The sequence below is a fragment of the Bos javanicus genome, chromosome 2 (genome assembly GCF_032452875.1).
Source record: "Bos javanicus breed banteng chromosome 2, ARS-OSU_banteng_1.0, whole genome shotgun sequence".
Taxonomy (NCBI): Eukaryota; Metazoa; Chordata; class Mammalia; order Artiodactyla; family Bovidae; genus Bos; species Bos javanicus.
Genome location: NC_083869.1, coordinates 38068788 through 38085055, shown reverse-complemented (window position 1 = coordinate 38085055; position 16268 = coordinate 38068788). Strand labels below are relative to the sequence as shown.

At 35.2% G+C, this 16268-nt stretch overlaps 1 protein-coding gene across 8 annotated transcripts in view; it reads right to left on the bottom strand.

The window, feature by feature from the left end:
- The window catches only part of CCDC148 (coiled-coil domain containing 148), a 293619-nt gene that overhangs the window by 197602 nt on the left and 79749 nt on the right, over positions 1–16268 (bottom strand). For 3 of the 8 annotated variants that reach the window (XM_061437347.1, XM_061437365.1, XM_061437356.1), the window contains 2 exons: positions 11787–11849; positions 2742–2845 (listed from right to left, as the gene is read on the bottom strand). In XM_061437347.1, the coding sequence (XP_061293331.1) occupies positions 2742–2845; positions 11787–11798 (116 nt within the window). In that variant the 5' untranslated portion in view covers positions 11799–11849. Of the gene's footprint in view, positions 1–2741; positions 2846–10282; positions 10405–11786; positions 11850–12202; positions 12323–16268 lie in introns of those variants that run through there. The other 5 variants (XM_061437319.1, XM_061437308.1, XM_061437336.1 and 2 more) reach the window with 3 other exon arrangements.

Genomic DNA, 16268 nt, shown 5'->3' with positions numbered 1-16268 from the left:
AATAAACCTCTCAAACTTTATTACTCAAAAGTTCTATTAAAATAATAATTGTAATTCCTTACCATATGGCCAATATAAATAACCTCCTCCTAATCTCTAAACCACTCATTCTGAAACAAGGAAGAAAGTGCTCCTGCCAAATTGTATCAAGGTCTTCAAGGGGGTATAGTTTGGAAACCATAGTAATAGTAAATATAATTTTATAAATTTAATATAAAATATAATTTTCTACTTTGAAATTTTAATCATCTAATCTTCTTATGATAGATTTCAAAGAACTAAGTTTAGGGAAATGCTTTACTTTTTTTTTTCCCTAGCAAGGCTAGACCAATTAGATCTCAGGTGATGTGAATGGACCCCACTAGAAAAAGAGAAAAACCTGCTCAGATCCATGTTCAATAAGCCTAGGAGTTAAAGGCAAATGATTCAATACCACCTCCACATAAGCTAGCTGATTTACCTTCTGCAAATAACTTTAATCCTCTGAACCTCAAGGTTCCCATCTGTAAAATTAGGATAACAATGATACCTACTCTGCAGGGTCATTGTAAAGATTAAATGAAACAAAGCGTGTAAAGTACTGAACATACTACCTGAAAGTGAGTGAAAGTGTTAGCCACTCAGCCACGTCTGACTCTTTGCAACCCGCCATAGCTTGTAGCCCGCCAGATTCTTCAGTCCATGGAATTCTCCAGGCAAGAATACTGGAGTGAGTAGCCATTCTCTTCTCCAGGGAATCTTCTCGACCCAGGGATCAAACCCAGGTCTCCCACACTGCAGGCGGATTATTTACTGTCTCAGCCACCAGGGATGCCCCAACATACTACTTGGTATATACTAAATTACCCAGCAGAAGCTAGATGCCATTGGAAGCCCTTACCTTCTGGGGATCTGAGATTTTTAAATGAAGTCTCTTATGGTGATACATAAAAATATTTTACTTTCAATCTTTTATTAAAAAGGAAGGTAGGTTTTAAAGATTGAGAGACACAGAGTTTAAACTCCTGATTTTCTGGTGGTCCTTAAATTCCTGAACTTTTAGCCATTTCTTGAACTTTCTTTCCATCACTAGTAGTTTTTAATTTCACTGACTACACGTTGAAATTAGCCTACATTCAAGAAAACAGAGAAAGTTATCTTGGAATTCTTCTTGTTTATCCAATTTCAGTTCTTACAAGTTTCAAGACATAATGTTGTTACGTGAATATTCCTAATTTTCATCATCTTTGTGTCATTCCAGTTCAGCCCGAAAGAATTACTTTCCATAATAATATGTATATACCTCTTTTATCTACCTCAAGAACAACACATACACACAGGAAGAAGGGTATGGAATAGCCAAGATAACTTTCTCCAGTGTCTTTATATTTGAGCCTGCATCAGTGAACACCATAATTAGGCTTTCATTTTTCAATTATGCAAATCTAAAAAGAAAATTTTCCAATGGGCTCAAACATTATCTCCATAAAAGTTGGTATTTTGAGGGATAAGGTGGATGTGATTTGTTTTTATTTTGGAAATATGAATGAGAAAGTCTATATAATTTTTTCTTTAAGTTATATAATAATGTAAAACTATTTCCATTCATGAGCCTTTTACGTCACATGTAGGAATCACTTGCCAGAATAGGAAACTCCTATAATCTGAAAAGCATGCATGTCAAAAATAAAGTTAATGGTATTAATACTTGGAAGTTTAGCTTAGAATGAGACCACAAAATTATCTGTTTTTTTTATAAAATATATGCTTACAAGTATATATTTTAAAAAGCATACTTTATAAATACCACCATCATTAAAACTAATATATATGCCCCAAAAGGAGGGGAAACACATCTGCCTCCTCTTCCTGCCTTGACCTTTGAAAAGGAATTTCTCTCTCAAAGATTACATTTAAGACCAAGTATAAAATGTGGCTCAGTTGGTAAAGAATCTGTCTGCAATGCCTGGAGACCTGGGTTCCATTCCTGGGTCAGGAAGATCCTCTGGAGAAAGAAATGGCAACCCACTCTAGTATTCTTGCCTGGAGAATCCCATGGACAGAGGAACCTGGTAGGCTATAGTCCATCACAAGAGTCGGACACGACTTGCAACCAAACCACCACCACATAAAATCATTATTTTGTTTTAATTTATCTTGAAGTGACTGCTGAAAATAACAGCAAAAGTCAAAAATCCAAATTGAATTAGTTATGATGCAGCTACATTTAGAAATCACTCAATTTGAATCCCTTAGTTCATTTACTGGAAACATTTATCTCTTTCTATGTATCCGAGGTAAAGATGAATATAATGGGATGTTTGTCCCCAAGAAGTTTACCACTTTGTAAGAAGACAAATATGTAAGCCTAATATTATAATCCAATGTGCTAAAGTATAATATAAATACAAGTATGAATGGGAGTGCAGAGAAGTAAGTGATTAGCAGATATAGAAGATTATCTCTTTTTTTCTGAAGGAAAGGAAATGTATTAATAAATTAATATATTTAACAGATTCCAAATTAAACTGAAGAAATGAAAGGGCTCTTTTTTTATTTTTTGAAAAAAACTGTATTGGAGTGTAACTGCTTTAGAGTGAGAAAGGAAAGGATTTTAATTTGATTTACTGTCCAATTCAACTGTAATGTTACATTTTGATTATAATGGTTTAATTAAAATAGAAAGTTACAGAACATCTACCTAGATAAGTGCAACTCAGTAATTCCTGCATATTCATATTGAGATTGCTCTCAGTTCTTACCTGACTTCATTTAGCCTTTGGTGTTCTTGCCACCACGCTTGCTTGTGTTGCTTTATTAGTGTTTGTTCTTTAGATAACTTTGAAGTCTGCACTGTTTTTCTGATCTAGATTCAGAGGAACAAAAGAGAAGCAATTCTGATGTTTTTTAAGTGTTTCCAAAATAAAAATGTTTAATTTGTATTTTCTACGTTAAATATTTTCTCTTTGTCAATCCTATTCCTGCATTTTCTAACACTAGCATCTTTCTAAAGAAAGTTATTTTTCTTTCTTTAGAAAGGAAAAAAATCTATTTTCCACACATACAATAAATAACACCTTATTCATCCAACTCAAGAAAAATTTGCATGAATATTCTATATATTTTCTAGCCTTTTTACACATCTTCCCTGCCAAGCATCATAATATCATTATTCTCATTTTACAGATGAGGACACTGAAGTTCAGATAGATTAAAAAACTTGGTCAAGACCATCAAGGTTGTAAATATCAGAATCACATAGAACCTTGGTATTCAGATTGGTTTTATGTAATCCTTCAGCACAGGATGGGAAAAAAAAAATCATTGGATAAGTTATTAGGAGGACTGGCCTTAGTTTCAGCATCTACTAGAAATATGACCTTGAATTATATGTACAATTTTAATCTTTTGACTCCATGACTTTGTAAATAGTTTTTTAAAACTTCAGGCAAATCTTTATTTGAAGGTATTAAACAAGGAAATAGTGAAAAAGAGCACTGAAACCCAAATTTTCAAATCAATTTAATTTTTCCCAAATTTTATGACTTTTCAAAAACACTGTACATAATTCATGCTTTGGGGTTTCTGCTAATAAGCTATGTCAAGCTTGGGTCTGTTTGCCTTAAGATCCATTCTTGGCCAGCTCCCTCATCTGCTTCCCATCAGAGAGCAGCCTGTGTTTCTCAGACACCCCTGAAACTGCCTTCCAGCTGGGTTCAGCCAAAGGGAGACACTGGTGGTGGGTGATTGGAGGGAGGGAGGAAAGGCAAGCCAAAGGATTATTCACTCCTCTCTGCTCTCAGAGGGGTCTCCACAAGCATCTGCATCTTCTCCATTGCACCAACATTTCCTGACAGTTCTACCCTGGTTCCAGCTATCTCTGGGTAACCTCAGCCTATGGGGTGTGCTACAACCTTGCTTTTGCTAAATGTCCCTCCAACCCAGGCAAGATAATGACTTTCTTCTGTTGTAATCCCTATGTTGGTTCACAGCCCTCTGGCTTCTCAGCTCCATCACCTGTGTAACTATTTCCTGCATTAACAACCCCTCTATTCTAAATCCTTGAGTATTTGTCTGTTTCTTGGTTAGACTCTGACTGACACTGAACTTGTGTATTTATATATGCTGAACTTGTATATTTCATATCAGTACTTTAAAACATCTATAAAAGTGCTAATCTCAAATCAGAAACTCAATGAAATATGCATATTTTATATTTTCACTGCTACTAGAATACTCAGTATTCTGAAAGTTTTAAGAGATCAATACTGAAGATATAAAAACTTCAGAAGAGAAACTCTAAAAAGACTGTATAATGCATGCTATTTCTAGCTGTCATTCACTGATTACTGTAACCTTGAGTTTATCTTTCTGCTGTTCTGGTTACTGATTCAAAATTAGGAGTATAAGAAAATAAAATAACCCAAGCATCACTTAAAAAAACACAAAGTCAAATCTTAAGAGTGTTACAATTATGAAATTTTGGAGAAAAGTATATTTAAGTCAGAACAGGTCATTGCAGAAAAACATATAGCCATCTCTATTTCACTGAAAAAATAAAAGTGCATATGTAGTGTTTCTGAATTCAGACACTCTTGTGTTTGCTTGAAGAATGCCTAAAACTCATTCCAACTTTTGCCATCTATAGTCTCTGGAGTTTGTTGCATCAGGCAAAACTTTTAAAATTAGATTTCTTTGACATATTTGGTCCATATTGTTAAAAAAATTAAAACACATTGGTGAAAGATGAAGACAGATTTTTATAGCTTAAAAAAAAATCAATGCTGCTGCCTGTGGACCCAGGGAAAGACCGATTAGGTAGACTATAAAAGTCAAAACAAAGCTACTATTTTTCACTAGACACTTCCAATATTTTGCAGAACATCCTGATTTCTTTGTAAATTCACTCACTGACTCTCCTTCTATCCTCAGGCCAAAAACTTTTTTTAAAAAAAGAAAAGTTTTTTTAAAAATAAAAAGATTTAATGTTGTATCTTTTTATCAGTAATTTCTAGGTGATTCCAATTCAGTTTGCTGAGCAACAAGCCATCTGAAGTCAATTTTTAAGGTAGATGATTATTTAGGCAGAATGCTGATGAATTAAAAATTATAAAAGTCATACATTCATTAAAAACATCAGAAAGTAGATGTTTTATTTGTGGTTTACTATGATGAGCCAAGATAATAAAACCCTAAATGCTGCTGCTAAATCACTTCAGTCGTGTCCAACCCTGTGTGACCCCATAGATGGCAGCCCACCAGGCTCCTCTGCCCCTGGGATTCTCCAGGCAAGAGTACTGGAGTGGGTTGCCATTTTCTTCTCCAATGCATGCATGCATGCTAAGTCACTTCAGTCATGTCTGACCCTGCGACCCCATGGACAGCAGCCCACCAGGCTCCTCTGTCCACAGGATTCTCCAGGCAGGAGTACTGGAGGGGGTTGCCATTTCCATCTCCCAAAACCCTAAATAAGCACCCTAAAAGTCCTATGGGCCACATAACCCATCTTTAGATAGAAGCAGCAGTAGACAATTTAAGTGCTGGTTGCATATGCCTGTGCCAAAATTCACTGACATGTACACTTTAGATTTGTGTACTTCACTATATGTGAGTTATAACTCAATGAAAACTGTCAAAATTAAAAATTACACTAAGATGTCATTCCTCATCTAACATCAAATTGGCAAAAATTCAAATGTTCAACAAAACACTATGATGTGAGGCTATGGGAAAACATGCTCTCTCTTACATTGCAAGTGGGAATGCAAACTGGTGCAAACTCCCATGGAAGGGAATTTGGAGTTTCATATGGATTTATCCTTTGACCTAGTGCCTGGAAAATCCCACGGTGGAGGAGCCTGGTAGGCTGCAGTCCATGGGGTCGCTAGGAGTCGGACACGACTGAGGGACTTCACTTTCACTTTTCACTTGCATACATTGGAGAAGGAAATGGCAACCCACTCCAGTATTCTTGCCTGGAGAATCCCAGGGACGGGGGAGCCTAGTGGGCAGCCGTCTATGGGGTCGCACAGAGTCTGACACGACTGAAGCGATTTAGCAGCAGCAGCAGCAGCAGCAATCATACCTATACTAATCTACCTGAAAACTATATTGGCCAAAGTATAAAAAGATAAATAAACTAATCTATCCACTGCAGCACTGTTTGTAATGAAAAAAGACAAGCACAGAGATTCTGTCAATGTGTTCTTACCAAAATAAATTGAATTTGAATCTGATCGAGTCTCTGCAAATAACTACCAATTACTGGAAATACAAGAGATAGGAAAACATATTTAATGACACCACCAGGATAAAATCAGCAAAATCCAGGCTATAAGAAACTATAAAGAACAAATACTATAATTTTTTCAAAAAATAAATTATAAGAATATAAGAGGATGGAGGAGGAAACCTTAAAAAAGTAAATATCAAATATAATATATGGATATTATTTAGATGCTAACTTGAAAAAATTTGAAAAAATTGGAGACAATCAGGGAGATTTAACATCGATTATTTGAAATTATTAAGAAATCATTAACATTTTAATAGTAATGGTATTATAGGGTTTGGGGTTTTATAGCCCTAATCTTTTAAAGATACATAGTGAAATAATTATGGTGAATATTATAATATCTGAGATTTGATTCGAAATAATCTGTTATAGAGGGAAATTGTAGGTGAGAGTAGAGAGGAAACAATGGTCAAGAGTTGTTAATAGTTGAAGGTGGATAATATCATGTGGAGATTAATAACTCCATTCACTCTAATGTTGCAATTGTCCATATTGTAGTGTATTTTACAATTGTAATTGTATTCTTGCAGTTGTCCATATTGTAATGTTTTTAAAAACAAGAAATAGTAGGTGGATTACTTGAGCTAGACAAGAAGAAATATTAATTCTTGCTAAGCAAAGAAATTCAAATAAAAATAATTGGAAATATCTCTTTTGTACTTAAATTGGGAATGAAGAGTTAACATTTAATTTACCAAAAATTGGTCTTGATTTTCTGCCCACCTTTACTCTTTGGCTTCAGGTCCAATCTCAGCCTTTGAAAGACTAGATCACTCAATGTGAGCATTAGCATCTTATCTAGCATACCATAACTTGTGCATGATCAATAACATAGCAATTATATAGGTCACTATCACATCAAATCAGTATAATAATATCAGCAAAACAAATCAGGGAAGTCTCCTGAATTTATTGTTAGTTAAAAATACTTATTGTTAACCGCTTTTAAAATATAGGTAAGCATTCTAGACATAAGTTGAAGTAAAAATCTTATGTGCTTTAAATGTTAACATTCTATCATTCAGGTTAAGTATGTCTACATTCAATATTGCCACAGTAAAGTGCTGTAGTAACTAACAATGATTGTTGAAGCTGTTAATTTCATGTGCAAAGAATGAGCACATTTAATTAGTAAAATAAATTCAGAATTGACTGATAATTAATATAAATATTAAGACAGAATGTGTTAACTATTTAACACTAAGAATAAAATATAATTTCTTAGCCAACATATTTTACAAAAAGTTAAACCACAATATAAGAAAGGATAACAGAGACAGTATTATCATAATTCTAGTTGGTGTAGGCTGTTTGATATATTAGCATTCATAACATTAAACAAAATAAATCTTAATAATTGTATCTAATTTTCCATTATCTAACTCCATCTAAGCCATGAGTCTTTCAAGAAAAAGTCCTATTTGGGAATTCTTCACATCTTAGAAGAATAAATTAAAAGCAAAATGTCAACTTGGTATCTCTAAATTAAATGAGAAGGGAAGGATCCAAAAATCATGAAAACAACATTCCCAATACATCTTCCTTATAAAATAAAATAAAAAGTGAAATTTGTAGAAAGGAAAGAAGACTGTTAGAAAATGCTGAGCTATGTAGGACACATTTTGTTCTCACTGACCAAAATTCAAAACAATAGATTTTACAAAAGTGCTTTAAATGGATAATTCTTTATTATTATGAATCTATGGATACCAAAAATGAAAGCAAAAAGCTTGCCAAAATGATTGCTACAGATATTTTCAGTACTGAACCATATTTGGTAGTTTAAAGCAAGAGATTTCTTTGAGATCTGCCAAGTTATGAATCCTGGATAACAAGTTTTTTCTAGAAAATATGTAACTAAAAAGCGTCTTTGTAAATTATATTCTGTGAACAAAAAGGTACTTGATATTATTTAAAATATTGTTTGTATATGGTTATTTGTTTAATCTCACAAATGAATAACACAATAACCAGAGAAGCAGCCTAGTTAGTTGACAGTGTTAGGAAATTATTATCCCTGCACTTAATGCCAAACTTTAAAAATCACCTTAATAATTTAAAATTTGATAGCAATTCTATCCTCAAAGAGAAATTCACTTTGACCAAATATTGATTTTTAACATTCAGTGATTCCCCATTCAAAGATGGGAAATCATCCAAAATATGTATCTGGTTTTACACAGACATTCTTCAAGCAGATGGTCAGCACCCCTAACCCTTGCAATGCTCCAGAGTCAACTGTACATTTCCCAATACTGAAAAAGGCATAGATAAAATGTTTGTGGTGACATATTTGTTACAACAGTACTTTGGGAGAGAACTAAAACAATTCATACTTTTTTGGCCCAGACATCCCAGTCATGGGAATTTACCCACATAAGGTGTCTATTCATAAAGATATTTATGGAAATATGATTTTCAATATCAAAAATGGGATACAAGCTAAATATCTAATAATTGGGATGTGATAAAGTAAGCATTTTTTTCTACTTGAAGTAGTTATCATTACTGTTTTTTTGGCTAATTCTTATTGTCCTTGAGATCCCAATTCAATGTCACTTTCTTAGAAAAGCCTTCCTTTCCACCCAATTAGTATCAAGTTCTGTTATTGTACATTAGACTTTTTTTTTTTGGTGGGGGGTGGATTTAGTTTATACTTAGTGTGGGCTTCTAGGTGACACTAGCGGTAAAGAACCCGCCTGCCAGTGCAGGAGACTTAAGAGACCCAGGTTTGATCCCCTGGTCAGGAAGGTCCTCTGGAGGAGGGCATGGCAACCCACTCCAGTATTCTAGCCGGGAGAATCCCATGGACAGAGGGATCTGGCAGGCTACAGTTCATAGGGTCATAAAGTGTCAGACATGACTGAAGCAACTTAGCATATATGCACGCACATTCTTAGTACTACTAATTTCATTTCAGGGCTTATTTCATAAACACTAGCTTCTATTCTTCCTCTCTCCTGAAAATATTACACCCCATGAAGGTAGGTGTTGTATTTTGCTCACCACTGTACATTCAAGGCACATAGTAAATATTTATTATATGTATGAATGTGTACAATGGTATATATACAATGGATTAGCACAGAAGTCAGACATATGAAAATGGCTTCTTAGGATGATAGTCATATAAGAGATCTTCCCATAAATTTTCTTTGAATGTCCTGATAATATTAAATTATTTTAAAGTTGTATCTGAAACAGATAATGCCCAACATTTTAAGTGGTCTCCATAGTTTGAGAGGACATAAATATGGTAATTTCTCCAGAATAGGGTAACAAATGTGCCTTGAAATCATGACAGTTGCCTTTTTAAAAAGATATTAACAATAAAAAGCAATGCAAAGCTAATATAGCACAAAATATTAAATACACATAAAAGTTTGTAAATTGCTTAGTTTGTTGCTTTGCCAAACCAGATTTTTGGATGCAACTAAGCAATGGAAATGCTATTTATAAAGTATTCTATTATTTGAATAAGAAGAAAATATATTGCATGAGCAATCCTAAACTCATCCATGATCCTAAAATATTGTGCACAATCACTTGGAACATTAACCTCTTTCAAATCTAGTTGAGGTTCACTTTTCTTAGATCAAGGCAAAAAGAGAATTCTAGAAAAGAGACACCTAGGGGCATATTTTGTGCTGCAGAAGGAGCTGTAAATTAGATGATAAGCCACGGCTAGCACTTTTTGCATTTTTAATTTTTTTAGACTATGTTAGAAATTGTTGAAAGCTAATGAAATAGCTCTTTCTGAAAATAAAGTTGAATTCAGGCTTCATGGGATTGTTACGAACAGTAAATGAGTCATGCATGTAAAGTACAGAGCACAATGTCTGAGAGTATCCAATAAATGTTCCCATTCACTATAACCAATAGTTGGAAGATTCTAAAAACTACTTAGAATGTTATTTATTTTCACATTTCATTGTAAATATCATTTTACTTCCTAGCAATTCAATTTTCCAAAACTATTAATAGAAAACACACATACACGAATCTAACCTTTAGCTCTGTAGAGGCAGAAGCTAACTTTTTTGCTTCAGTTAATGCATGCAATTGTTGGTAGTCTACTGGTTTATACTTGGTGCTTCTGATTTCATTTTTCATATGAAATATCAGATTATCTGTTTTTCATCAAAAACAGAAAATGACAAAGAAACAATGCTATATTATTGGAAGTCAAAATAGAGTTTTGGCAACATGTTGACTATTGGTCTTATTTTTAAACATTTTAAAGCAAATATAAGAAGTAATATGTTACAATATTCATAGTATATTTAAATTCTATTTCTGGAAATTTAAAAAATATTACCACTATATTCCTCAAATAAAATTACTTCTAAAAGAAGATAAAAGGAATACTTTCATTTTTTTAATATATTGAGAATTTTAGAAAATTATACTGTCAAGATACAACGTGTGATCATTCTTTTTATTTAAAATGTGTTAGTTATTAACTATGAATATTTAAGTATCACATTCATATGAATCAAATTAAGTAAATAGAACTTTTAAAGTCATAGTTGCATTTTTAACCTAGAAAAATTGACTCAGTTAAATACAAAAGAGGTTGAAACTGATAGCTAAGAAATTTAATAGGCCAGATAAGACAAAAAATGATATAAAATGTGTGGGCAGGCATTCTCCATCCAACTATATAAAATGTCCTAGTTTAGCTTGATATTAACTATTTTGATAAAATAAAATATAGGTAGAGGATAGTCAAGGCTATGGTTTTTCCAGTGGTCATGTATGGATGTGAGAGTTGGACTATAAAGCTGAGGGCCGAAGAATTGATGCTTTTGAACTGTGGTGTTGCAGAAGACTGTTGAGAGTCCCTTGGACTGCAAGGAGATCCAACCAGTCCATCCTAAAGGAGATCAGTCCTGGGTGTTCATTGGAAGGACTGATGTTGAAGCTGAAACTCCAATACTTTGGCCAGCTGATGCAAAGAGCTGACTCATTGGAAAAGACCCTGATGCTGGGAAAGATTGAGGGCAGGAGAAAGGGACGACAGAAGATGAGCTGGTTGGATGGCATCACCGACTCAACGGACATGAGTTTGGGTAAACTCTGGGAGTTGGTGATGGACAGGGAGGCCTGGCATGCTGCAGTTCATGGGGTCACAAAGAGTTGGACACAACTGAGCAACTGAACTGAATGAACTGAACTCCAAGGCGAAGAAACATGAAGTACAAAAATTTGAGTAATTCAAGCATCATTACCTCAATGATGTGAAAAATTCACCTGTGCAATGTAAGGCAACTAAAATTTATTAAGTATATCATGGGTCACATGATGGGAAGAAGGCTCCAAATGACTTAAGGACAAGCACAGTGAAGGAAAGAATGATTAGTCTGATTATTGTGAGGAAACCAAAGAAATTTTCACTATGACCAAAAAAATGAACCTTCCATTATTAAAATTTTGCAAATCAACGTTCTAGTTTTGTATCACCCATAATCTACCATAAACCATAAAATAAGCTTAGAAGTAGGAAAAATACCTGAGCTATCATTTTTCTGAATTGTCATGAATAGTTGGTCTCTTTTATTCATGTTTTCCATACCTGTCAAGGAAACAAAAGAGAGCTAAAATTTTACAATGTTATTTTAAAACCTGTTTTAAAGAAATGTTCACTGTAGTGATTGTTGAAATCAAGTTCCAGGACTGGGTGCCATAACTCTTTGTATTTTATTAAAATTTGTTTCTCTTTGCTCCTAGAAGCCTCCTTCCACTAGTTTTTTCTCTTTGTGCTTTTCCTGGTCTTGGTTTTTCTTCTTCCAATCTCTTACCTCTGTCAGATTGTCCCAGAGACTGGTAAATATTTCACGATTTAAAAATTGTGTGTTTTATCTTGAGTTCTCAGAAGGAAAGAAAGTACATAAATTACAAAATAAAGCAGCTAGACAAATTACTTACTACTTCTCTTTAGCAACACAGCTCCTTTGGAGGACATGGGGATGTGTCATCCACTTCTAGAGAGCACTTGATGCTTAGCTGTCACCTCCTCCAGGGTTGGACTCAGCTGCAGACAAAGGCCTGGCCAAGAAACACATCATTCCTGGAGCAACCCATGCCAAAGACAGAGTGAGGCAAGGAGGTAAGGCAAGCCCAACAGTCTGGGCTTAATGAAGGTCACTCTGATGGGTAATATTAGCTCCAGGGTCCTCTTTGGGGTTGACCCAGACTTTGCTGAACCTGCATTAGAACTTTTTCTTTTGCCCAAGCTTGCTTCCTCCTTTCTTTCACAGGTATGCATCCCTGATAAATATCTAGCACTCCAAATTCTGTTTCTCCTTCCTAAGAACCCAACCTGCGATAGCACTGAACTGAAACAACATCTTTTTATGGCACATCCAGGGCAAGAGACTAGTCAAGTTGTTCCTCAAAAGACAGTACACATTTTTCATACATTTTTGTTCACTATCTACTAGGTTGAATTACCCATGTCTAGTTGTCTTTGCAGTAATGTAAATCTTCTTAAATGGAAGAAAAATTAGCAAAAATCCATATTTTTAGAAACTCTGCCAAGTTACCAAGAATCATGATGATTGCTCAACAGTTTTAGGGGTAAGCCTCAATGTGTAATTTCTTTAGGGTCTCTGTTAAAGAATTTTTCTTAAGTCTCTCACAAATTGACAACCCTCCCTACTGACTGGTTTTTACTCACACCCATATCCTATCAATTAAGAGTCTTCCTCTTTCTGAAAGATTTTGCACATCCAATCTGTCGACCTGTACTGTCTCAGGCACCCATCACCTGGATGACAGCAGCATCGCACTTTATACCCTTACAGTGCATCCTCCACACAGCAGCCCCAGTAACCTTTTAAACACTCTAATCTTACCTTGCTTGAACCTCTTCAATGGTACCTATACCCTTTGAAATAGTATCCCAACTTCTTTAAATGATCTATAAGGTCCTGCATAATCTTACCCTTGGTCACCTCTCTACCCACATTTCAATCACACCAGTCATTCTGTGTCTCAGACCTACCAAGTTCATTCTGCTTCAAGGTCATCCCACTTGTGGTTCTCTCTTTCTTAAAGACATTTCCTTCTTCTTTTTGCCTGGTTGGTTCCTTCCCAACCTTCAGCTTCACCAGCATGTCACCTCTTCAGAGAGATCCTACCAGATTTTTCCATCTAAATAAGGGAGGACCCTTGTTTCTCTCTCATTCGATTCTCTTCGTTTCCATGATAATTTGTATTAGTCTTCACATTTTCATGGTTACTGATCTGATATCTGTCTCCCTCCATGCTTGTCATATTTCTGATTGCATCCCCAGTCGCTGGCACAGAGTAGTAAGTGCTCAATAAATATTATTTGTGGAAATGAATAAAAGGTAGTTGGTGGTAGCTAGATATTTTCTATCTCCTCAAAAGAACTGAAACAACAATTCCTAAATTCACACTGTAGCCTCACTCTCCTAACAATAACCTTGCAATTTTTAAAAAGCTGCTTTGATGTATAGCCAACAGAGAAGAAAGACAAGCTTAAATACCCTCAGGGCCATCCAGTAAGTTAAATGAGAGAAGTGGCAAAATATACAACCATAAGGAGTGCAGAAAACATGGAAAATTGAAAAGTATTCCATGCCCAAAGATAATCAAATATACATTTTTTTCTTTTCCTAAAAACAAGTATTAGACAAACAAAGCAAACTCGGAAACAAATTTGTTCTTTTATTCAGCAGCCAGTTTCTGAGCTCTGGTCTACTCCTTTTCACATCTAGTTTTCATTTCATTCTCCCATGTATAACTGAACAATCTAAGTTTGCATCTCCATCCAAGAAAGACCTCACCAGTTCTCTGACTGGTTTTAGTTTTTCCTCCTTGGAGAGTTGAGCACTCCCCAAGGATTTAGGATTGATTTCCCTGGGCTTAAGATGATAAGACTGAGGCTCTAAAATAAGATGGGGTTTTGCAGATTTTGTTTCAGTTACCTTGCATGCATGCTCAGTCGCTTTAGTCATGTCTGACTCTTTGCAACCCTATGGACCGTAGCCCACCAGGCTCTTCTGTCCATGGGATTCTCCAGGCAAGGATACTGGAGTAGGTCATGCCCTTCTCCAGTTCAGCTATGTTGGTCTACCCCTATTTAATTTGTTCCTCCTGGTTTTCAGAGAAACATCATGAAAGCCACACCATGTTTCTCACCATTTCTACATAAGGAAGCAGAATTTGCCACCCCAAAATATGTCTCCTTAGAATAGTATTTTAAACTGGTCATTTTCTAGGAAACAGCAGACACGGAAAACACTCTAGGGGCCCACATTAAAGTTTTTTAATGATATGACCATTTGGCTGCTATATTTGTTCTTTCACTTGGAACAGAAGGTATCATTAATCATATAGAGGCATTAACAAAATTTATGTAGCAGCTTCAAATAATAACAATCAGGCCAATAGCTTGCTCAGGTTGAAGTCTCTGTGATTAAATTGGGGTCCTACAGAATTCAATGCATGGCCCTCAGGAGTCTAACTGCTTCCCAGTGAGAAACCTGAACTATAATACACACTGAGTTAATGAGTTTTGGCTTTTTATATGAAGTGTCTTCTGATGTAATTCGTCTTAACACACATACGTGAAGAATCAAATTTCCGCTCTGAATGATCCTCTTCCTAGTTTAGGAAAAATACTAGGAAAATAGTTTGGTTTAGGAAAATCTTGGCTTAAATCTTTACTAATGGCATTGTTACTCCAACAATTTTTATTACAATTTGTGTGAGTATGCCATTTTCACTTTATGCTTACTAGTGAATTTGTGAAAAATTCAAAGCGGCAACTTCAGCCCATAGTTTAAATGCTTTGGGTTGACTAATGGCTACTTGAACAGAATTTTCCATGTTAAATAATTTAGGAACACTTAGTTTTAGATATTATTCCATGTTCACATTATGTGACATTTTAGAAATTGCTTATAGTGTTGTCAAAATAAGTCTCTTAGATCTACCTGATTACTGAAAATATTTTAAAATAATATATTTTTATGAGAAATTTACTATTCTGTAGGAAGAACATGGAGAAGGCAATGGCACCCCACTCCAGTACTCTCGCCTGGAAAATCCCAAGGATGGAGGAGCCTGGTAGGCTGCAGTCCATGGGGCTGCTGAGGGTCGGACATGACTGAGCGACTTCACTTTCACTTTTCACTTTCATGCATTGGAGAAGGAAATGGCAGCCCACTCCAGTGTTTCTGCCTGGAGAATCCCAGGGACGGGGGAGCCTGCTGGGCTGCCATCTATGGGGTCGCACAGAGTCGGACACGACTGAAGTGACTTAGCAGTAGGAAGAACATTTTGATATATAATATAATGATAGCCTTGTAGTAGCTAGAGGGCTGAAAAAACATTTTAATATAATGTTAATTTTATCAGATATGATACAGAATCTAAATCTAAAAAAAAAATTCACAACTTCAACTAGTCTCTACAGGGTAAGTGAACAATCTGGACTTCTCTAGAGATGAGAACAAAATAGCAAAGAGACCATTTGTACAATAAGGCAATCTTTCTACAGTGTTAAAATTTGTATTCTGTGACCAGGGATTGAACCTGGGCTCCCTGCATTGAGTGCCGTCTTAGCCACTGGACCACCAGGAAGGCCCCATATTCTCTTTTAAATTCTAAGCAGAATGGCACATATTACTTCTATAATGAAACATTATGTTTTGTAGTTGGTATAAGATAAAATTATTGTCCTAGAAAAACTAATGGAAACAAAGGGTAAATTATGAGAGCTAATAAAAATGATTATATAAAGTACTCAGTTACATTATAAATGTCTCAAAATTAGACATAATGGGAAAAGATCTCATTGAAAACAGCAACCACGGGAAGGAATTCCCTGGTGGTTCAGTGGTTCAGACTTCACCTTTCAATGCAGGGGTAAGAGTTAGTTAGATCCCTGATCAAGGAGCTAAGATCCCACATGCCTTGCCGCCAAAGACCAAAACATAAAACGGAAACAATATTGTAACAA